This window comes from Lasiosphaeria miniovina, assembly GCF_030549165.1.
Source record: "Lasiosphaeria miniovina strain SMH2392-1A chromosome Unknown B0T26scaffold_5, whole genome shotgun sequence".
Taxonomy (NCBI): Eukaryota; Fungi; Ascomycota; class Sordariomycetes; order Sordariales; family Lasiosphaeriaceae; genus Lasiosphaeria; species Lasiosphaeria miniovina.
In genome coordinates, this window is record NW_026848224.1 from 4,451,857 (window position 1) to 4,474,133 (window position 22,277).

The 22,277-nt window shown below is 52.8% G+C and overlaps 6 protein-coding genes and 1 non-coding gene across 7 annotated transcripts; 4 read left to right on the plus strand and 3 right to left on the minus strand.

Moving 5' to 3' along the window:
* Positions 1-1,597: 1,597 nt before the first annotated feature.
* Positions 1,598-3,793, plus strand: B0T26DRAFT_753820 (uncharacterized protein; the record flags this gene model as incomplete). The annotated part of the gene is made up of 4 exons (XM_060445757.1): positions 1,598-1,712; positions 2,405-2,718; positions 2,800-3,016; positions 3,726-3,793. The coding sequence occupies 4 exons, from the start codon at positions 1,598-1,600 to the stop codon at positions 3,791-3,793; spliced, it is 714 nt and encodes a 237-aa protein (XP_060295055.1).
* A 2,690-nt stretch (positions 3,794-6,483) lies between these two features.
* On the minus strand, positions 6,484-6,556 carry B0T26DRAFT_t178. Its single transcript has one exon. It is a non-coding gene; the product is annotated as a tRNA-Val (tRNA).
* A 1,120-nt stretch (positions 6,557-7,676) lies between these two features.
* Positions 7,677-8,895, plus strand: B0T26DRAFT_783142 (chitosanase precursor; the record flags this gene model as incomplete). Its single annotated transcript, XM_060446740.1, has 4 exons — positions 7,677-7,845; positions 7,930-8,258; positions 8,323-8,624; positions 8,670-8,895. The coding sequence occupies 4 exons, from the start codon at positions 7,677-7,679 to the stop codon at positions 8,764-8,766; spliced, it is 897 nt and encodes a 298-aa protein (XP_060295056.1). The 3' UTR covers positions 8,767-8,895.
* Positions 8,896-10,149: 1,254 nt separating this feature from the next.
* On the plus strand, positions 10,150-10,844 carry B0T26DRAFT_783146 (uncharacterized protein; the record flags this gene model as incomplete). Its single annotated transcript, XM_060446741.1, has 1 exon — positions 10,150-10,844. A coding segment is annotated over one exon (693 nt), but the record flags the coding sequence as incomplete, so codon positions are not given.
* A 2,253-nt stretch (positions 10,845-13,097) lies between these two features.
* On the plus strand, positions 13,098-14,329 carry B0T26DRAFT_813556 (kinetochore Sim4 complex subunit FTA2-domain-containing protein; the record flags this gene model as incomplete). Its single annotated transcript, XM_060447335.1, has 3 exons — positions 13,098-13,268; positions 13,328-13,708; positions 13,853-14,329. The coding sequence occupies 3 exons, from the start codon at positions 13,098-13,100 to the stop codon at positions 14,057-14,059; spliced, it is 759 nt and encodes a 252-aa protein (XP_060295058.1). The 3' UTR covers positions 14,060-14,329.
* A 2,528-nt stretch (positions 14,330-16,857) lies between these two features.
* Positions 16,858-17,121, minus strand: B0T26DRAFT_600088 (ankyrin repeat protein; the record flags this gene model as incomplete). The annotated part of the gene is made up of 1 exon (XM_060435708.1): positions 16,858-17,121. A coding segment is annotated over one exon (264 nt), but the record flags the coding sequence as incomplete, so codon positions are not given.
* Positions 17,122-18,920: 1,799 nt separating this feature from the next.
* On the minus strand, positions 18,921-20,742 carry B0T26DRAFT_649953 (heterokaryon incompatibility protein-domain-containing protein; the record flags this gene model as incomplete). Its single annotated transcript, XM_060438137.1, has 2 exons — positions 18,921-20,177; positions 20,230-20,742. Coding segments are annotated over 2 exons (1,770 nt in total), but the record flags the coding sequence as incomplete, so codon positions are not given.
* Positions 20,743-22,277: the final 1,535 nt, after the last annotated feature.

The following is a 22,277-nucleotide window of genomic DNA, read 5'->3' on the forward strand; positions in this document are numbered from 1 at the left end:
AGGGGGGGGAACTGGTTAAGGGATATAGTTACCACCCTAGCCTTAACCACTACGTTAGCGAAAGCCCCAGCTCGTCCCCGATCGGCACCCGTTTCAAGTTGTAAGCTTGAGCGTTGGACGGGTAGATAAAGTCCCTCGTAGATGGGACGGTCGGGGGAGTGGCAGCTGGCTGTCGCCCGGCAACCGTAGGGGGAGTGGAGACGGACAGCCCAGGCAGGCCGACCTCCCCCCCAGCGCGGGCACGCCAGACGACCTACAGGCCCACAGCCCTGCCCAGGGCACCAAGGGCGAGCCCGATGACGCGATAGAGCACACTAGCTTTGGCCGGACTCGCCTTGCTCGAGCTGGTTGATAGCGGGCGGACCAAGGAGAGACACACCCGTCTCTGGCCTCTAGGGCAGGGCACACGCGGACCCCCCATAGCGCGAGTTTCTGCTGCTTATTATTACCGAGACCTGGTTTTTCGCCCTGCATTTTCGCCCTCCTCCTCTCCTCGTCTTGTTTTGAGCAGGTATCACACCACACCAAGCAGCACCACACCAAGCATACACCACACCATGCATACACCAAACCAAGCATACACCCCACCAAGCATACACCACACCAAGTATACACCACACCAAGTATACACCCCACCAAGTATACACCACACCAGCATATCGTGCACGATAGTCAGAGATATACGGGCACAGCCGTACACTTCCTTGTTTTCTTCAATCACCTTCGCGTGAATATCCTCGTCTTCCTTCCCGACTAGTCACCCTCACGCCGACCTATCTGCCTGCTCAGCAGCCTACCGACCTCTTCGCGGGTAGATATACGCACGAGTAAGTTTCTGGGTGACATGTTCTGATCCTCTCGAAATGGTGGGACCATGTCGTGATCTGCGATGAGCAGATATCGTCTTCTTTGCTACCTTTTGGTCTTGTATCCGCTGCAACATTCAAACCCCCATCATCCTTTCTTAATTTGACTCGATATCGCGACATTTGCCTTGGAGCGCATCACTTTACCAATGCCGTTTAGCTCCCAGCACACTCAGCACACTCAGCACACTCAGCACACTCAGCACACCCAGCACTCCCAGCACATCCAGCAGTCCCAGCAGTCCCAGCAGTCCCAGCACTCCCAGCACATCTTCCCCAGTCTTGATATCAAATGGCCTTTCAAGTCTTGCAAGATTACTCTGCAACACTATTCCTCGGCATCACGAACCCTCAGCACTGTTTTCCAGATCCAGCCTCGTTCGCATTCCTGCGGGAACCTCCTGGTAGCTTCTCCTTCACTACCCTCGTGGCTCCTGCAATGCCTTGCTTCTGGCGGCAACGCACTGGACATGCTTATCTTGACACCCCCGTTATCTTTTTTGGCGAAGGCTCTACCCACACCATCTGCTGAAATATCAGCCTCGCCGTCTCGAGCCTCGCTGAAATCCTTTGAATGCCTTGCACTGCCAATGCTCTACTCAGCCGCTAACCATTCTTTTGTACCCAGGAACCATTCTGGCATAGCCGCAGTCTCCATCACAGGCATTGGGATCCGAGCACGCGTCATTGTGCTTAAGCTTTTATACACCACGGGCCCGCCGACGCTTGACATGGGGCCTGAGAACTTCAAGACGCTGCTCGCTTCACCAGAGCCCGTAGTCACGCTTTTCTTGGCCATTGTCATGGTTAGACTGGCCCATCCTCAAGAGCACGGCGTCGGCATTGGTCATACTTGGTCTCGGCTAGTTGCCCCTCAAGCTCGACTTCATCGGCGTTGTGTCCGTTCTGCTGCGCGGCGACGGACCAGATGGCAGCTGGCAAGTTCTCACAACATCAGAAAAGAAGAGGAAAGCAACGCCAACGACGAGAGAAAGAAGAGGAAGAAGAAGTGCACGCGCCTGGAAAAGCAACATCCACAAAATCATGCTGGTCGGGTGATGGCGGGTGTTAAGAATACTGTACAGCGGCTGTCGGGCTGCAGCCACGGACCGTGCAGATTGGAACTGGCATTGCTGGCAATCGGATCCGAGCACGTGTTCTTCCTGCTCAAGCTTTTTTCTCCATTCTTTCACTTTCTCTTCATTTTCACGGAGAACTACTCCCCTCGCTCTGTTCCTTTTTCAGCCAAGAAAACGCCGGCGCTTGGTCAACTGTCGTCTGCCGGCGGAGACAAGTTTCCACGGCCTCGGCTTTCGACTCGGCTGCGTGAGAAGCTCGGACGACTCCAGCTCTCACCATCAGTGGCAAAATCTAGCGGCTTCAATCCCTGAGCCTGCTAGCTAGCTCAGTTTAAAAAAGGCCGACACAGAGCAGCAGACCAGTGGCTCGCCTCCGAGCTAGGCCACTTCAGACCAGGCCATTCCCGACAACTGCACCCACACGACAAGTCCATCGCCAGTTTCTGAAAACTCAACCAGTTCTGGGCTTGGCCTGTGAGGTGCTCGTGTTCAACCCGCACGCCAATCCTTTCCTCAGAACCTTGAACACGGACGTCTCGCAGACCCAGCTCAGCACGGTCGGTACTCGGGAGGATCTCTTCGGTGCTCCAACGCGAGAACAAAGCGGCGGGGACAAGACTCGCAAGCACAAGAAAATTAAAGCCAACAAGGAGCTTGAGGCGGGAAAGAATAAATGGCAGGAGCTCGTGAAGCTTGTCAAAAAGGACAGCATGTTCCGAGACGGCGGAGGCGGAGGCGGAGGGGTGGGCCACAGGCACGACCGGCGGGCATCTGTCGGTAGCGCAAGAGGCGACCCGCTGCGCTACCGGCAGATACTTTAGAACATTATCAGCAACGCTGCTAAACCTACCGAGAAGGGCAGCATCCGGGCCCGAGCAGCGGTTCAAGAAGAGGGTGAGATCAGCTACCTGATCCTTACCGAAGCCACTAATACCGGTATCGGGATTTCGAAACACGCCACGGCGTCGTTGTTTACGCCATTTACCCAATATGATATTACGACGACCAAGCGGTGCAAGGGTACCGGGCTCGGCCGTTCGATAGCTCGGCCGCTAGCCGAGTTCATGGAGGGTAGAATCAGCTCCCAGCCCAACTCCGAACGGCACGGTAGACGCTGCTCCTTGTTGAGGACAACGTGGGCGATCCCAAAGAAACGTCAACATCAAGACTCTAGTTGGCCTCTTCGTCCGTGATGAACCAGCCCACCTCATTCAAAGACGTCAGCAAGTCGGCAGCAGCAAGTCGGCAGCAGCAAGTCGGCAGCAATCCAAAAAAGAATTGGCCCGGTTCTTCACCCTCTTCGCAGCCAGTGCGACGGGGGGTACAAGTCGACGTACCGAATTCCAAGCCCGTCTCCCAATGATGGACCTGTCAAAGGCACTTGTGAGAATCTGGAGAGCAATGTATCAACCATTCATCAACAGTGTATCAGCAGTGTACCAATATTGTACCAACAGTGCACCAATATTGTACCAACAGTGCACCAACATTGTACCAACAGTGCACCAACATTGTATCATCATTGTAACAACATTGTGCCAACACTTTCCAACAATGTACCAACACAGAACATTTTGGTGGGAAACGGATGACTGCATTGCTTGGAGGAAGGCTCGCTATCTGGGCTACCGCGGAATATGTATTGGAAAGTGACGGTCTGGATAAGTAGAACCCATAGATCCACCGGTTGGCCCGACAACATGTGCCAAGCCATAAAACATCAGTTGGCAGGCCCGACGGCGCGCGCCTTCCTCACCCGATAGCAACCCCTAAACTTCAGACCACATCGACGTGCTCCGCGACGATCAAGAGAGCGGCATTGTGAAGGATGAGCCGGAGGAGGAGTAAGACGGGGGACGACAAACTGGGCTACTACAGTCGGGGTACGACAAACTAGGCTATTATAGTGTGTGCGTGGTGGTGGGCATGAGTCATTTCACTTTAGTCAGGTGGGGGACTTTTGGAACACCCCTGCCTATGGAACAGCCCCTGAATCGGACCCCGCACAACACCACAAACTTCAATTGCCAACAACTTTGTCAATTAATTAGCTACAATAATGAAGTCTTCAGTATCGGATTTTCCTGATTCTTCTCTTTCAGAATAACTAAGGTCCTCTCTGCCAGCCTCTCTCTGTGAGGCACGAACCTCCTCAATTCCAGCGAACTGCGTATTAGGGTCGACTTGGACCTTCCTTCTCTTTCGGCCTCTTGTGCGTTCTAGGCTTTTTTCTGCAGCCTCCAATTGATGCGCCGTATTGGCTAGTTGGAAAACCACGTAATCGAAGGCTTTTGCGGCCTTGCGTATGAAAAGTCGGTCGTTGGCAGTCCGTTTCTGGCCGGCTAGAAAAACCTGCCCCTGAATACGGAAATCCTTCGGCTTTTTAGGGGTAAACCATATAGGCCGGCCCTCCGAATTCTTATTTAGAATGGGGTTATGGACCTCTTGAAGGTCTATAGAAACCGTAGAGGTCAGTTGACCAACGTCGCCGTTAGAATTCTTAATAACAAGGCCGTTGCTTAGGGGCTTCCTGAGGCTGACCGGCCAGAGGCCTGTAGCTTTCCAGCTGGCTTTGATATTAGATTCAGTCATTCCATAGACCCTGGCTTGCCGGTAGCATTCTAGGAAGGCCCTCTTTTCAGCAACAGTGCCTTCGTCGAAGCCGGAAACAACCTCGTTATGCTTGGCTCTGTACCGGGCTTTTAGAGGGCCGAAAACCGATAAATCCAGGGGCTGGAGAACGTGGGAGGTGTGGGCTGGTAGAAATAACAATTGTACGTTATTAGAAAAGGCTAGCCACATGAATTCTTTGGTGGTATGACTACCGTGGCCATCTAAAATAAGGAGGCGCTTCTCCGAGGGGGTAGCTGGCCGAGTCTCTGGAAGAAAGATATTGCGGAGCCATGCGACGGCAGTATCATCGTCAGACCAGCCGTTTTCAGTGGGTTTCCACTTCCAGCCCTTAAATGGCTGTAAATCGCGTGGATACCATTGTTGTTGAAGGCTTCCACCTTTGAAAATGACGACTGGGTTCAAATACCGGCCGTCAGCGGAAATACATTCGATAATCGAGGTCCAAATTCGGTCTCCTTTCTTCTTTTTCTGGAATTTCTTTCTTTCCTTAGATCCAAAAACCAGGCCGTTATCTCCAATGCCAGAAGCAATGCCAGTTTCATCTATATTATACCTATGCTTGGCTGGAATAGCCTCCACGCCTGGAGGCTTCAAATAGTCAAACCAAGGCCGGATAACGGCCTCACAGGCTCGATCAGCACGGTTTGCATGGATTCTCCGAGGCCTAATTGTAGAAATAGATGGATTTCTAGCCAAAAACCGGCTAGTCCAGCGTTTTCCGAGGGTCTCGTTATCTTCGAGCATTCTTCTAGCTAGTTTCCGAATTTGGGCGTGGGTTGGAGGGTGACCGAGCGACCCTTGGAATAGAATCCATTCGGTTAAGCGTTCTTCCATAGCCGGAGAAAGCTTTTGATTAAGAATTTGGGCCTTGGAGGCTGGCTCGGAACCACGAACCCGATTAAAGAGAGTAGTAGGGGGGATGCCGTGATTTTCAGCAGAGCTACGGAGTAAGCCGGTTTCTGCATACTCTGCCAGCGCATTCTGCAAATCCAACTGAGTATATCGCTTTATCTTTCATTTCTCAATTAAATGGAGAAAAGAAGATAAGTATTGAAGCAGAATTGGTCGAGTTGCAAGCGATTGAAATAGGTGAGTTGGGTGGCGAGCGGCAAGTCCTTGATGACAAACCTTGTTCCAAATCCAGGGGTGTTCCATAAGCAGACCACCTGACTTTGGTGACAGATCTAACTGTGGAGGTCGCCCCTGGAGTAGAAGTAGGCGTGAGAAAACATTTGATACTTGGTGCCGTCTCTTCTACGTGGATGCAAAGGCAGTGCCCTGGCTGACCTGATGTCACCGACTATCGTCTGTCCTGTCTCACGTGATTCGGGTGTTGATCTACCAGTGACTAGAAATGAGTTGGATGCGTTCTCATTGGGCGCCTTGAGCAGTCTGTCCTTTTTTCTGCTCGGGCTTAAGTGCAATGGTCTGCCAATGTCGGATCCTGCCTTTTTCCAGACTCGTGAACACTGCAAAGCTAATAAGTAGGGTTGGAGAAGAACAACCCCCAACATGATTACGTGTGCTAGGCCCAGGCCTAGCCCGGGGCACTGGTTGGCCCTGCAGATCCAGCCTATCCCCCCCACATAGATTCTCCGCCCACGCGTAGATAGCTTAGCTTCCATAGAAAGCAATACACACACATGCATTCCCTACGTGCCCTCGCATATTACGTCTTTCACACCGGAGCTCAAAGTAAAGAATCAGGGTTGAGCAAGACATATTTCTTCTCTGCGCTGAATCTACGCTGAATCTCTGCACTCGTAGCAAACTAACAAACGCACAAGACCCGAAAAGCAATATCACACAACGAATCAGCCAAGAGACGCTACAAAGCGGCTACCAACAAGGAATGCATCGCGTGTTTGATCAGACCCGGGCTTGAACCGGAGGTCTCGCGTGTCTGATCAGACCCGGCTTGAACCGGAGGCCTTCAGTGTGTTAGACTGACGTGATAACCAACTACACCATCCGACACACCATCCGACCAGATGCTTGTTTGATGGAGTTCCGGCTCCATCGCGAGGCTTATCAGCAGCGGGGCGACGCCGTTCGTTGCTCAAGGTTCAGGGGTGCCGGCGCCGGTAGAGTCTGGGTTGTGGAGTGGGATGAGGTGAGTGGAAATATTAATTAAAGCGGCCGGTTCTGGCTAAATTTGTTCTGAAACAATGCTGTGCCGCTAATGTAGACAGACGGTGGTGACTACCCAGAGTAGTGCGGCTGCTGCCTGGCGATGTGGCACAAAATATGGGGAAGCACAACCTGCTTACTGCGTAACCGCCCCTGGTATACTTGGCGCCGACGCTGTTCATTGGCCACATCCATCCATCGGACGTTGCAATAAGCTCGTATGAGCTCCGCCGTCTGGCGATCCCAACTTCGCGACGTGGTCCCGCTGCCCTCCGACAGTCTCCCTGCCCGTCGTTCGGTCAGCGAAATCTCTCCAGCCGAGAACCGACCGAGTTGCATGACAGCATGACAGCGTGACAGCATGACGGTGGCAACATCCCGGCCGAATCAGTGTGTGATTAACGCTTGGCCGCTGCGTGCCTCTTGCGGGGTGCAAGGCGGGCAAATTGCGGTGCAAGGCGGGCAAATTGCGTGCAAGCGGTGGTGCGGCGCAGCGGACGGAACGGCCGCTGGTGCGGGATCGGAGCCGTTCCGTGTGGGTGGGCAAACGCAACCGTTACATTTACTCTAGCAGATCCCCCGCTATAAATATTCCACTTCGTCGTGAAAAACGGGGTTGGGCAAGCTTGGGATGATTAAGGCCCGGGCGGCGGTGGCTGCCAAGCCGTTTCACGATCGGTCGAGTGATGGGCCCAGGGGCGAAATCACCCCAACAATTGCACGCTTGCAGGCTGTGGACCCTGGTCGCGCCTATGGCCGGTTACGGCATGTTGAAAATGAGATGTTGGACGGCCGGTGCGCCTCTCGGCACGGCCAGGGCCAGTCGAGCGACCGCACCAACAGACATGGTCGAGTATAATTAAGACCATGCCTCGGGCCTGTCTGGTTTTTCTTGAAAGTCCGTCGCCACACTTGACATCTCAAGACCTGCAAGTCCAGACACAATAGCCCGCGAGGCCGACTCAGAATGGCTGCCACACGCAGCCTCGTCCTCCTGTCCATCGTCGGCGTGCTCGGCGCGGCCGCCCGCGATGTCCCGGCAAACGTGCTCAGCTTCTACAACTCGTTGAAGGCTGGCGGCGCGTGCTCCAACCCGCTAGAAACGGGCTTCCGGGACACGGACGGCGGCCCCGACAGTAAGATTCCCCCCCCCCGCCCCACCGCAGAGAGGATGCTTGCCTCCCCCGCCGAGCCGCCAGCCTTTGCTAACGCGCCGCCAGCCTTCTCGTACTGCGGCGACCACCTGGCGGACTTCGGCATCGTATACATCACGGGGACGGGGGGCGCGCTGGCCAACATGGACATTGACTGCGACGGGGCGCAGGCGGGCGACGGACGGTGCGGCAACAGCGACGACATCCAGTCGCAGACGGCCTTCAAGGACGTGGTGGCGAGCTACGGCGCCGGCATCGACGACCTCAACGCCAACGTCCACCCGTTCGTCGTCTTCGGCAACGACGGCTCCGCGCCCGGCTGGACCAACTTCGACCCGCAGGAGTACGGCATCGAGCCGCTGAGCCTCATGGCCGTCGTGTGCGGCGACCAGCTGGTGCGTGCACTTCCTTCATCACCAGCTCGCCCTTCCCAGTTCTGATCCCTGTGTGTGTAAGTAGATGTACGGCGTGTGGGGCGACACCAACGGCGATGACGACCCGGACCCGCTAGTCGGCGAAGCGAGCCTGTCCCTCGCCACAGCGTGCTTCGGCAACAGCATGACGGGCGACAACGGCCACGACACAGAGGACGTGCTGTACATTGGCTTCACGGGCGCGGGGGCAGTTCCAGGGGCCGACGGGGCGGACTGGGCGGCCGCCAGCTTTGCCGCGTTTGAGAGCAGCATCGCCGCGCTGGGCGACCAGCTCGTCGCCAAGATCGGCAGCACCAGTGGCGGCAGTACTACTACTACGGGGATGGGGTCCGGAAAGGAGGTCCCTACGACCACGACGGGGTCGACTGGCAGCTGCTCGTGGGACGGCCACTGCGCGGGAGCGCCGTGCGGGGACGAGAATGACTGCTCTGATGACCTGGTCTGCAAGCGCGGGTTGTGTGCTGCGTGAGTGTGATGCGTGAGTGTGCTGCCTTTATTCGACGTGATGTGTCTTGCTGGGGCGATGTGACAAGCAATTGGGCAACGAAGGTAGTTATAATCTGGCGTTTTAATAAGGTTAGGTGGCTAATCAGTGAAAGAAAGAAGAACGAAGCGAGCTGCGTTGAGCCAGCTTTGTGTCGCGTGAGGTGGCGGCTACCGTTGCCCTTGCCCCCCAAATGCTACTAATTACGTACCACAAAATCTGCACCGCTGGCAGAACTGTGTTCGGTCTTCAATGCCTGTTTTGTATGCTATGCTGATTAGCCCACGGCATCTAGACTAGGTCAATCCCGCCCTGGGCGACAGAATCCGAGCTGCTCGACTGCAACGCTCTAATTATTATTATGGCCCGACAAAAACGGCCTATGCCGACAGGTGCATCGGTGCCAATAGTTACAGACCCTGGCAACTTTGCCGATTGTCTGGTGTCCCTGTGCATGGTTTCTGTGCCGTTCCCTTCCTCTTTCTTCTTCTTTGTCTGTGTGTTGCGGCACATTGTGGTTGGGCCCACTCCTTTGTTTACCCCCCTTTTCCCTATTTATCCGTCCCCCCTTTGTGTCTCCCCCTTTTATTTACTATCCCCCTTTTTGCCCCCCCCTTTTGTTTACTATCCCCCTTTTTGCCTCCCCCTTTTGTTTACTATCCCCCTTTTTGCCTCCCCCTTTTGTTTACTATCCCCCTTTTTCTTGCTGCCCCGCAACCCGCTAACCTTGCTTCCCAGCTCGCCTTGTAAACAGGATAGGATGTGCTCGATGTTTGGGGCGTGCGGGCGTGCGGGCGGCGGGCGGCGGGCGGCACCGGTTCATGTGTGGACGCGTCCGTCTTCCCCTTGATCTCGCCCGTGTAACCGTTTGGCACCCAAATTCCGTCGTCCCACGAAATAGGTAAATCACAAATGCATCTTCAATAGGCAAACATTCCATTGTCGTCATCAAAAAGACGTCTAATTTAAAGCTTGGTGTGCTCCCAGAGCCACGCCCGAGAAATGCGCTTCCGGAGCACGACGAGTCGGCTCCCAGGCCAACCTCCCTCGGCATCTCAACCAGCGGCTGTCGGAAGGTATATCATACACTACAGTAATAGAGCCCGCTCAGCGGTAATCCTTTATGCCAGAGTCCAGTCCGGTGTTGCAATCTTGTATCCGCACGCCGGCCCCCGTTTTTTTCTGCCAGATAGCAGCTTGGTCCATGGAGCCTGTCCATGGTGCGGTTATCGACATCGCTGGGGCCACATTATTCCATAAAACTCATTTAGGCATTGTGACCGCCATGCGAGCATGTGGGGTCTTCTTCGTATCCATGACGAAGTAGCCCGCCTCATCATGTTCCACAGGCCCATACGGATGAACTTCGTACTTTTTATAATTCGCGCGGAGCTTAAATTTCTGTGTGTCGATGACGCAGTCCTTGCCATCGTGCTTGAGATCCGGAAACAGATTGTCTGTTACGCTGGTGCCGTCTTCGTTGGTGACGATCTTGACGTCGACGGTCTTGCCGGCCAAGGTGGCCGCCGCCTTCCGCTCGTCGTCCCACTTGGCGACATCAATCGTCCGCCTCGAGATGACGTTTTCGTAGTGCTTCTTGTCGTCAGTGAGCTTCCACTCGTTAAGCGCCGCCATAGAGTTGAGCTGCTTGTTTCCGGCCGCCTCCATATCGCGGTGCCTGTCGTTCATGCCCATGAGGCCAAGCACGGCGATTGCCAGGTTGATTGTCAGGCCGTGTTTGCTCTCCCAGGGAATGGCGACGTACTCGATTCCCGCCCGCTTCTTAGGTGCGTTATCGTGGTTGACGACGCGTCTGATGCGCAGCGCGACCATCTCATCCTGCGTCACCAGCCACGCGTAGCGCGACTCTCCGTACCTGCAGTAGGTCGCAATTTGGCGGAGCGGAAGAAGACGCTCGATTGCCACGTTAAGGCGCGGGGGGGCTTGCTTCCCGAAGATGCCCGATCCATAGTCTTCATGACTTTGCCGTCCTTGTCTTCTCCCTCGACAAGCCAGGCGGACTTCCACTTCTGCTTCAGCTTGCTGTCACCGATGGCGTAAATACGTTCCCTTACTGGGCGTGGCTTTTCAGGATCATCTTTTTCCTCCGTGTATTTTGTCGTTATGTCGTGGTCTAATATGGCCTAATTATCAGGTGAAAGACAAGAACCGTGTGTGGTTAGCGAGCTGGTCACATGCACACCTGAGATGATGTCCAAGGTGGGCAGAAGGGCTAATTAAGGGGGGGGTGTCGTTTCCAATCGGAAAACAATTTAGTTACTTACCCAATCCGGGCTAACGGCAGAATTTGTAGTTTTGGGAATTTTCCATTCAATCTTCTTAGACACAATAGTGGCGTCTGATTCGGGATGTTTTGCTTGGCGTTTCAGTTGCTTGTGGAGGTCATGGGCTGCTCCTTTGAGGGCGTGTCTGACGACGGGGATGAACCAGCCGATGCCGAATGTGTCAAGATCGTTCTCATTCCGAATGAACGTCGGCGTGCCTGCCGGGGTGTTTATTCTCTGGTACTTCTTGTCGAGCCCAATGTCGGAGTAGTCGTCAACCTTCTTCTGGAGGATGTTCCCATACGCCAGAACGATGGCTCCAAAGTTGAAATCTGTCCAGTGCTCAACTAATGAATGGCTCGGGCTAACCACCACTTCATCGAAGTTGCCGCCTTGGGACTTCGTGTTGCCGTAGCTTGAGCCATCCCACACATCAGTGAGGGTTGAGTTTGGCCTCTGGAGGATATCCAGCAACTTCCTCGACTCAGCCATGATCAATACAATGGATGTTCTCCTTCTGAGATCTTGGAGAAAGAGGAAGGGAAGGTAAATGTGAGTACAGTATGTCAAGGATAGTTGAGAGCGGGCTGGGTTGATGGTGCTGAGAATGAGGCTACAATGAACCATCTTCATGATCCGGAATTGGGGCTTTATAATCGCCGAATGACGCCCAAGAAACCCGTGCCAGACGGAGATACGAGACTGGGCGTCGCCAGACATGATTACACGGAACAGTAATCTCATTGCCAGAGCTATTTTGGGGCTGTCGTGAGGCAGAAGAGCACCCGCGGCGGGCCCTGCGGGAGGCACAGACAGACGTGTTTCGGGAGTTGCGAGGTATTCCGAGGGCTCGCTCAGAACTTGGTCCTAACTAGATAGGGCAAAAGTGTCTGGATTCCGCCAGGCAAGGACAAATCCGGTTTCCGCGTTCAGACTCAGTTGGTTCCACCTTTAGACTCAGTTGGGTTTGAGACCAACCGACGGCGAGAAAAGGGGTGTGTAACACGATGATGATCTGGCTAGCCTCGCTTGGCACGTCAGTGGCGGCCGCAGGGAGACTCGAAATAGGGGCCGGAGTCCCCTTTCTGGGGGCGGCGACTGAAGTGAACTTGGTCACTTGCAGCTCGATGCGACGGTCCAGACGAGCATAATAATTATGGAAGTACTAGGCGGAATTTCCGCACAAGGATGGCGCGGGCTGACGCCTGATGTTTGGGGGCTGTAAGCCAAAGTCAGAGATTAATTTTTTCCGGGTTTGCGAAGGCTTAATCTAAAAGGAAACAGCCCCCTCCCTTTGGCTTCCACTGTTGACTGGCAGGTCTTACCTAATAATCAGCCCCTGTCGTTGCAATTGTTAGAAAGTGGCTAATTATTAGGTGGCTCACAGGAGGGAGGGAGCCTACCTTGACCAATGGCGGCAGTTTCCGGCACACCTCCTCAGTGTCGCTCGGGTGTGACAAGGTGCCTAAGCCGGACATACCTTTTGTCCGCCGTGTCCAAGCGAATGAGGTTGGGAATTCGACTCGACAGATACATGTACTAGGCACCCACAAGAGGCTCGGGCCCCAAGGACGCACAGCACCTAGGCAGTTAAGGGCTTGAGGTACCTGTACCTCGGAACATCAGAGCAGTTGGTTTGCCATGCAACTTGTCGGACCTGAGTGACGTTTTGGGTGCCACTTGACGCCGTCAGACTCGAGTTTCAGGGCTAAATTTGGTACAGGCATAGGTACAGGCACAGGTACAGGCACAGGCACGGGCACAGGCACAGGCGACGACAACGACCTCCCTCGCAAGTTACTTCACTTCCATATCACATATCACATCCATATTCCACTGTCAGTCGCCAAAGGCAGGCCGCCGCGCACTGACCCGCCGTATCAGATTCGGGTATATCAAGTCCAAGGGCGACGCGCGCAGCCAGCGGTGTGAAGTCTCGAATTAACCAACTGCCTTACTCACTTGTTTTAATCAATTTCCCTTCCACTTCCTCCTTCAATTCTCCCTCCTTCCCTCCCGCATGGTGCCGCCATGTCTCAACCCCGCCTCCCGCTCCCCCAAGTCCCAGGTCCCAAGCTCGCGCCCTTCTACAACGGCCAAGCCGAGATTGAATTCCTCGAGCCGCTTGGGAATGCCGAAGAGGACTATGAAGGCGCCGTCTGGAAGGTCCAGATCAAAGGGGCCACGTATGCTCTCAAAATGGTAGGATACTATTGATGCAAAAAGACGTGAAGCCGAAACTGACTCCAAGAAACGGGAAGTTCAAGTTCCGCGAGGCCGAGTACCTGAGAGACTCGGGCGAGGGCGGCTATCAACAGGGCCAGTTTCAATCCCTACAGCACTACGTCGATTTCTATGATTCCTTCAACTGCGAGTGTCGTGCCTACGGCCGGCTGAAAGAGCGTGGCAGGGAAGACCTCGCCATCCCCGCCCAGGGCTACCTCCTTTTGACTTCTAGACAAGAAGATCTTCTTGGCTATGGCAACGACTTCTGGAACCGGACAGCCGAGTACAAGAATCGCGACAAGCATCCCATCCGCGCCATCGTCAAGGACTTGGCCACCGAGATGATCCCATTCAGAGAAGTACAGGTCGGATCCCTGTGGAGGGACGCCCACGAACTGCACCAGCTGGGCATCCTCGTACGCGACATCGAGATATCAAACTACCTCGGCGCCAAGCTCATCGACTTGGGCCATGCCTGGACCATGCCCCATCCGGGTCTCATACACATCACCCATCGCGCCCTTAAATTGCAGAAGCAGATGGACCCCCAAATGCTCTAGAACCTCATTGTCAAAATGGACGGGACACCGGGTTGGGACCAGAAAAAGGTGGCCATGCCCCAGGGCCTGAGAGACGCCGGAGCATACGCTGAGAGCAGCGGCGACAGCGACCCGACCGCATACAATTGGCGCGAGAAAATGAGCGACAAGGAACGCCACACAGCTGATGAATTTTACGGCAGAGATTATCTCATGGTGCCCGCGTAATTCGTTAGGAACTCGGAGGAAGCGTCTGGCGGGTTTGTTGACGGCGCCAGCCACCGTTGATGGGACGCACCACCCCTAGGGTGCCTTGGTTCTAAATCGGCTATGGGGGAGGTGCCCCAAGTACGGTACTTACCTGTGTACCTGGATTGGACGAGACGAATTACCCTACCATTGCTGGTCGAGGTATGGCGTGGTCCTGTCCACCTCAAGCCCCAAGGGCAGGCACCTGGAATAGCTTGAGATGTTAATCTTGAATCAAAACTAGATTCCCAATAGTCATTCCTTGATAAGCAAGCCGAAGCACTCGTCGTGACACTGAGTGGCCGCGCCAGGAGGCACACAGTTCGCTGGCCCTCCTTTGCTTACTCTAAATATCCGAAATGTCTAACTACCCGAGATGTCTAACTACCCGAGATGTCTAACTACCCGAGACGTCTAACTATCCGAGATGTCGTGTCTAAACAAAGAGGTCAGCGTTGGAAATGGCTCAAACGACTCAATCTTGAGGCTATATTTGGTTGAATTGAGCCACCAAAAATGGATATTTGGCTGGGTTGAGGCTAGAATTGATTGATATGGTAATAATTGATGATATTTGACGGCATCTGTTGGAATAGCGATACTGGTGACCGCACACTAGAGGGAGGAAGCAGAGATCGCGCGAGTACGCACGTGCAAGTAGGCACGTGCGGCGCGCGGACCTCTCACACACACACACAAAAACCCCGGTCGCACGCAGAACCTACCTTAGTTCCGGAGAGAGAGAGAGGGAGAATAGACACAACATTAACCCCGGTAGATCTACCAACCCTTCGACCTGTAGGATCCCTACGTAGTTTGAGTACCACGAACAGCATCTTCAGCTCCACCAAAAAAGATGTAAAAAGTTATCAAAGATGTCTAAAATAGTAAAAAAATGCCCTGAAGCCCGGAAAAGCTCGTCAACGTACCCAATCCTTCAAGTACATGATGCTATTGAAGGTATCGTCGCCCATTCTATCTATGCGCCGAATACCAGCTTACCGTTACTGAATGCCCTCTCCGGGTCCGCTGACACAAGTCAACTAGGCCAAAAGCGGAACACCCTAGCTGCGGAATTTGCCATGTAAGACACAAACGCCATCACATCCTTCGCGCAGGTCACACCGCTGAATAGCACAACTGCTTCATTGAACGGTGGTAATTTGTGTTGAATGCTCTAGCTTACACGGGCGGAAAAGCGCCACCGGCATGTTCCGCAGCTAGGGTGTTCTGCTTTTAGCCCAGTTGACTTAGACCTCAACGCCCTCTTCCTCGACGTGAAACTTTCGGCATGCCCTTTTGCAAATGGCCTGCCGCCGAGCTTGTGCTTACGGCCGTGAAGACCTTCTCGTAATAGTGATATGCCTAGAATCGCTGTAGGAATGGAAGGTTCGGTAGAAAGGTCGGATTCGGCTGTTTATTTACGTCGTGATGGTTGCATTGCAGCTTCAACGGTGCATTGCAGCGACCTGCGGCCTGCCTCGCAGATTTTCCCGGGCCCAGGAAAATACAGGGCTGGTCTTGGTCAAGGAGCGCCCTGGACCCAGGAAAATCCGAAAAATCCGCCCTAAAAATGGCCTGGCCAATGGGAAATAATTGCCAATTCGCCAATTATTTTGGCCTTACGAGTTGGTTGAATCTGACCTCAAAATGGTGTAATTAATTGCTCTAAATGGCTATATTTGATCGACTGAATTGGATAAATTCGAGTTGGTGCCGGCGCTGAAACAGGTTGCCAGCTGGTTAGGACCCCCAATTAACTAGTTCCCCTGCATGAAATGGCGAAAAGGTCAACAATGGTCTGCATTTTCTCATGCAGACTACATGTGCCGCGGTTTGGATTGCCTTTTTGGCGGGCGCGTGGTCTTAAGTTTCAGCAGTCTAGGCCGCCTCAATAAGCACATATCGGATGGGGCACATATCCTTTCGGTGTTGACAGTGCCCACAGTACTAAACCCCTACCACATACGCAAATTTCTCCAGAACCAAACATGCTATCAGAAAGGAAGGGTCTAGAAATGACTAGAATTGTAGGTTTATAGTAAACTACCACAAAACGCGCAATCATTGCCAGACGACTTGCCACCATTCACAACTATAAGAAAGGTTCTTTTGTTATGGCGGCCATGCAAGGGTTGGGGTTATAAGAGTGAGGTAGGCCATTGGTATAGGGCTCCGCGAGCGCCCGCAAGGATTGGCGCTTTCGCGCTCCGGATGCTAGATTCCTTTCTTTCCTCAACTTTACTATTCTATAATAACAGCCTACGATCTAGTGTGACGCCGTAGGCGTTGTAGGTGATGAGGATAGGTGTGAGACACTGTAAGAGGGAAGATTCGTGGTTAAAGGGAAATTGAATGATTAGTTGAAGCGTGTCTCTTGCTCTCCGGCAGAGCCAGAGAGCTATATTATATAGTTGAGGTTGGTGGCGACTGCGGTGGCGAGCCTGACAAATAGACTAGTTCTGGCTACGTGTAGAACCTTCTAGTCGCGTGTTACATCTAGCGCAGCCTGCCTCGCCAAAGAACCAATAAGATAGAAAAAGCAAGAACAGTCACATAATTTTCAACCTTATCAATTCCACTAAACCCAGAGTGTGGTGTTCCTGGCAGTATATAGTGTGTGGCAAAACGAGCGATGGGTTACGTCATTCCTTATAATTTTAGTAAATATGGCATAGTTATTCGCCACAGATAAGAAGTATATGATAAGGAACTAGGAACAGGTTATGGGTGGGGAGGAGGTTAAGCAACTATGACGGTCTGATAACTGATCATTTAAGCAGCTGTATAACTGCCTCGTGGCCGTTCGCCGCGGCCCACAACAGCGGTGTCCAGCCGCCGTAATCCGTCAAATCGATACTGGCGCCCTTTTCGAGCAGTAGCCGTACAACCGCCTCGTGGCCGCTCGCCGTGGCCTCCGACAGCGGCGTCCAGCCGCCGTTATCCGTCAAATCGATACTGGCGCCCCTCTCGAGCAGCAGCCGTATAACTGCCACGTGGCCGTTCGCAGCGGCCCACGATAGTGGCGCCTGTCTATGCTCCTTATACTTTGCCTCGATGTTGATACTCCTGTCGTCGAGAAGTAAATCATCCATTATCCTCAGCACCTCCTCATCCGCCTCTCTCCAAAAGCCGTGACCTAGGTCAGTTTCATCCACGCTTCCTAATCCTTCCCTAAGTTGACCATGCCTATTTTGGCCCAGCCCACTTTTGGTCCGTGCTGAGCCGCCGACTCATGAATGACACCCTACATTGAAGCATCTAAAATATCACCAAATCAACTAATTACTATACAACTTTCGACTTCTTCTTCTTCTTCCGAGCCCTCTGATTTTTCAGAGCTATCACTTTCGCGCCCTACTGCCCTCTGCGCGCGCCGAATGTCTTTTATCGAGGCAAACTTCGAATTTAGGCTCAATTCCACCTTCTTCCTCTTGGTTCCCTTTTTGTTCTCAAGCTCAGCTTTCAGAGGCTCATTTTCGTGCCTGAGCTTAGCCAGCTCAAAGTCCCTGAGGGTGAATGCCTTCCTGACCTTCCTGAATAGCTGATGACGTGCCCTGCGGGCCGGGGAGCTGATGTTTATTTTAGCCAAAGCAATCGTAAGGTCCGTAACCTTATTAGGAGTCTTCCAAGTGCCGTAATCGTTAAGCAACTGTTGTTGCTGATGAGCCGTATCCCTCTCTTCCTCGAGAGTAGCTATAGCCGTACTTTTACCGGCTTTGTTGCTATTATCTAGCACTTGAGGGCTCGTGAGTGGCTTGAGCTTATTTACCGGCCACAAGCCGGTAGCATACCACCCTGCCTTGCAGTTTTCTTCCTTGAATGCTTCTTCCCGGGCAGCCCGATAACAGATCAACATAGTGCGCCGGCCGGAGATTGTTGAATCGGAGCACCGGGGTAGGGAGTTAAACCCCTTCCGGTATGCCCGCTTCAGGACCGAGAAAACCGTCAAATCAAGCGGCTGAAGCACGTGTAATGAGCGTGCCGGTAAGTAAAGAAGCTGAATGTTGTTTTGGAAGCAGGTCCACGTATAATCATCAGTTGTATGACTGCCGTGGCCGTCAACAATGAGGAGCCGGCGTTCGTTGTTGGCCGTGCGGGTATGAGGAAGGAAGACTTCCTGAAGCCATTTTAACGCACCCTCGTCGTCAATCCAGCCTTTTTCTTGCGTGTGGAACTTCCAGCCTTTAAAGGGATTCATTTTGGTTGGGTAGTGTTGTTGTAAGGTTTTTCCCTTCATGATTACCAAAGGAGGTATTGACCTGCCCGTTACAGAGATGCATTCGACGAACGTGGTCCAATTCCGTGATCCTGACTTCTTTTTCTTTAGCTTCTTGTTGTTGGCTCTTTCCTCAGATCCGAGAACCATGCCGTTACCACCCTGGCCTTCAAGAAGGCCAGTCTCGTCTTTATTCCAACGGTTCTCCGGCTTGATCAGCTTGACTGCTGGGAGGGCCAGGTAGTTGAACCAAGCCGTGATTACCGGGACCGTGGCGCCGTTGAGGCGGGCCGTATCCATGCTTTGGGCCCACTGGGTCCGGATTGACGGGTTCCGGGCCATGAAGCCGCGCAACCACTTCGGTCCTACCCATTCCGGCTTCCCTCCATCCACGGCCAGCCGGCGGGCAAATTCCCGGACCGTTGCATGCGTCGGAGGCAGGCCGAGAGCGCCTAGGAGGATGATCCATTCCGCGAGCCGTGCTTCCGTCGCATGAGGAAGAACCTACATGTGTTCGAATGCAATATGGCGGGATTTGTGGCCAGCTATACGGTTGCGAAGAGAGGTCCTTGGAACGCCACATTCTAGGGCCGCGCGCCGCACCGGAATGTCTTCGCGGACTTATTGCATGCCCTGCAGCATTTCCAACTCGTTATATTGAGGCATCTTCGAAATAACAGTGAAAGAGCTATCAATTGTAGTAGAATTGAAGGAATTTGGTGCTGTTTTGAGGAAGTTGCGTTGTGTTGAAGAAAAAGGATTCATCACATGTGTTGTAAGTGCATGGAGGCTTGCGCATGGGCCAAAAGTGGGCCTGGCCAAAATAGGCATGGTCAACTTAGACCTATAAATTTCCACGGCTTTTTGGAGATTCTTTGCCGCAACGTCATATCTTGCTATTCTATTCAGCAACACTCCGAAATTCCATAATCTGGTCGTTTTTTCCAGGCTATGCAAGCACTGACACTTTGCCACTGGACATTTGGGCACTTTTCGACTGCTTATCAACTTTTCATAGTCTTCTCCATCTTGCAACTTTCTTCGAGATTCATCCCAGTCCCAGACCACGAGTAAATCAATTGGGAAGGCTATTACTGAGGCTGAACGCTGTCGTACATCGTCTGTCAATGGAACCGCAATCATAATAATAGTCGAAAACCCGTCGCATAACCTGACGATTGTAGGCGAAGATGCTCCTTGCAAAAGACACACGACATCCCCTTTCTTAACGGCCTTTGCTGAGGCCTGGAAGGTGAAACGAGAGCTCTGTTTTTCTTCCGGGCCGAAATGGCTTGGCGTATCCTCCCAGGTAATCTCCACGTGCTGTCTGTCATGCCGAGTAGCATCCCCGTTTGGTCTGTTATGCCGAGTAGCATCCTCTCCAACTGAGGATACTTCGCCGAGAATGCAGCATCTTGCTTCAATCACCGCCACCACCACACCGTCCCAAGTGCTGACGGACATCTGGTCGGAGAGGCGGAATTGAACAAGATTCTGGAAGACTTCTCCCCATGCGGCCTCGTAATTGACATCTAGTCCTCCTACGTGTGGATTATCATTGCTCATACCAAGCAAGGCATACACCTTGTCGAGAGGAACGGTAGCCTTGTGCGTATGGTACATATCCACCAGCTGGCCTAGAGGGCGTATACCTAGGGAAAACCTGTCTTGTAGATTGGTTTCGTCTCCTTCGTATCTAGGCCGGAATACTGCGCCTCTTATAAGGTAGACTATCGGAGGAATCAGACCCAGCAGATGTGGGCGCGTTTCGTAGGACAGGTTTAATGCGCTCAGGCCTGAGCAGAACGCATACCCGTCGATCTCCGTAGGACCACATTTAATTAAGATATGTCGAGCTGCAGCAACCTCCTGGAGGACCTGAACTCATTATCAATGGCGATTCCCTACTCTTTAATCGTCTACCACGTACCCAAATGCGTTCAGAGCATCTCCGTTCAAGCAAAGTGAGGATATTATTCCGGTTTGTTTTGTCGGCTGGGGAATTCGCGGGCTCTTTGACTGCAGCTGCGCGAATGTCTTCGAGTGCTTGGTCGCTGCCGTCGGCTTTTTCTCCGAGCCAAACAATTACACGGCTTGCTTTGGAATAGATCTTCGCCATCAACTGAACCTGACGCCCTTTTTCGGCTTTGTCGTCTTGGTTGATGCAAATAGCATCTACCCATAGGATTCTTTCCAGAAAGCAATATCGAAGATGTGATAGCGCCCCGTAAAGGTTGGCCATGATATATAGCTCATCGCCGTCCACATAGATGGGCTGTTTGTTGTCATCAGATCCCCACACGTACGATAAGGACTCGTACGGATGGGTGCTTACTGAGTCCAACATAGAAAAGTTAGTGAGCCGGCACTGTATGTGAGGATTCTTATCTGAAAGTGGTGAGAGTCGAAGCAGCCGCACACTACCCTTCGGCAAAGGAATGTACGGGGACGTGGTAGCGTCGGAAGCATAGGCTGGCTAGAGAGAGAGAGATATGCTCCAGAGAGACAATTAGAGAGGCAATCGCGTATGTTTTCAGAATCACTGATTCTTGAGTAATTGAAAAGCTAGATTAGTAGTGCTTGACATCCTTCCGTGTTTAGCCCGCACCGAAGAGGTTTTGCTAGAAAGCTAGCCCCAAAGTAACAGTCTAATTGTGTGTAAAGTCTCCCAGGTGGGGACCCAATTTTACCCTGAAAAAGAGGGGTTTTCCTGAGGCCCAGACTGCCGGCGATTTCCGGGCTTAGTCAGGACCTCGAAAATCCCACAGGTTTCTTCTGTTCTTTTTTTGGTGGTTCCTTGCCGCCTAAACTTCGGCAGGAGGCTTCTCCTGTCAAGCATGGTCCCCGCCTTATTTCCGCCAATACTGGCAGCCACACCTCCCCTTATTACTAAGCTCCAGGTGCACTGAATCGCAACAAAACTGTTGGTTCGCAAAAAAAGGGGTACTTAGCGCACGACCAATTTGACTAACCAAGCAAAGTACTCCTGCTTTTCCAAATAATCCGTGCATCAATCCCTGCAGTTGCACCAACAACTATAGCCCTGAGAATTAAACAACAGATTCAACAACTTAGAAAGCAACGGCACTTGAAGCCCTCGGCCTGAATCGCTCAAAAACGCAATAAAATCCGTCATGGCCCTCTACGCGCATCTTCTCCTTCGGATGTGGTTTTTCCGGCGTCGAATTGGCCCACTTATCGGAATCTGGGAGGCTTTCTCCGTGGGTTCGATGCGCCCGAGATTACACGCCCAGCCGCCTGCGCATTAAAGCTCCGGTAACCACCACAACACCAGAACTGCCCGTTGAGTCTATGAAGCCGATTTTTTAACCAAACAACTATGAAAAATGCTTTATCGCCAAGATCTTTCTGAAGCCCGGGTTTTGGCCGCCGTCCCGATCAAACAACGGATCAAATAACGCCATGGAAGACTTCGAAGGCCGCAATTACAAGTCCATGGCCACCGCCGCCTCAAAATATCAAGTCCCGTACTTCAAGTTACGAAGTAGGATTCAGGGTGCTCAGCCGAAGGAAAAGGACGGCGGAAAATGTTACCAAGCTCACGCCTACCGAGGACCTTACCTTCAAAGCTAAGTTGACCGTAAGGATCACGAACGGTTAGTTACTAAGGACTTGGGCGTAACAACCGGTAACAACCGGTAAACTAACTGCCTTTCTTTCTTCCAGGCTAAGACCATCTCGGCTAGAATTGGGGAGAAAGAAGGATAAAGAACGGGGGAAGTTAGAAATAAGCAAGCTAGGGAGGTGCGGTGTATTTATGAAGGCCTAGTAACTTTATCGGTCAAGCGGCTAGTACTTAAGCTTGCTAGTCAAGGTACAAGATTGTAATCCGAACGCGGCATCTGACTAGCTACCCGTAGTAGATCCTGCGAACAAAATAGAGCAATCAGAATTCGGCAGTCCCGACTACGGCACATATATTCCACGGCACATATATTCCACGGGCCGTGATGCGCA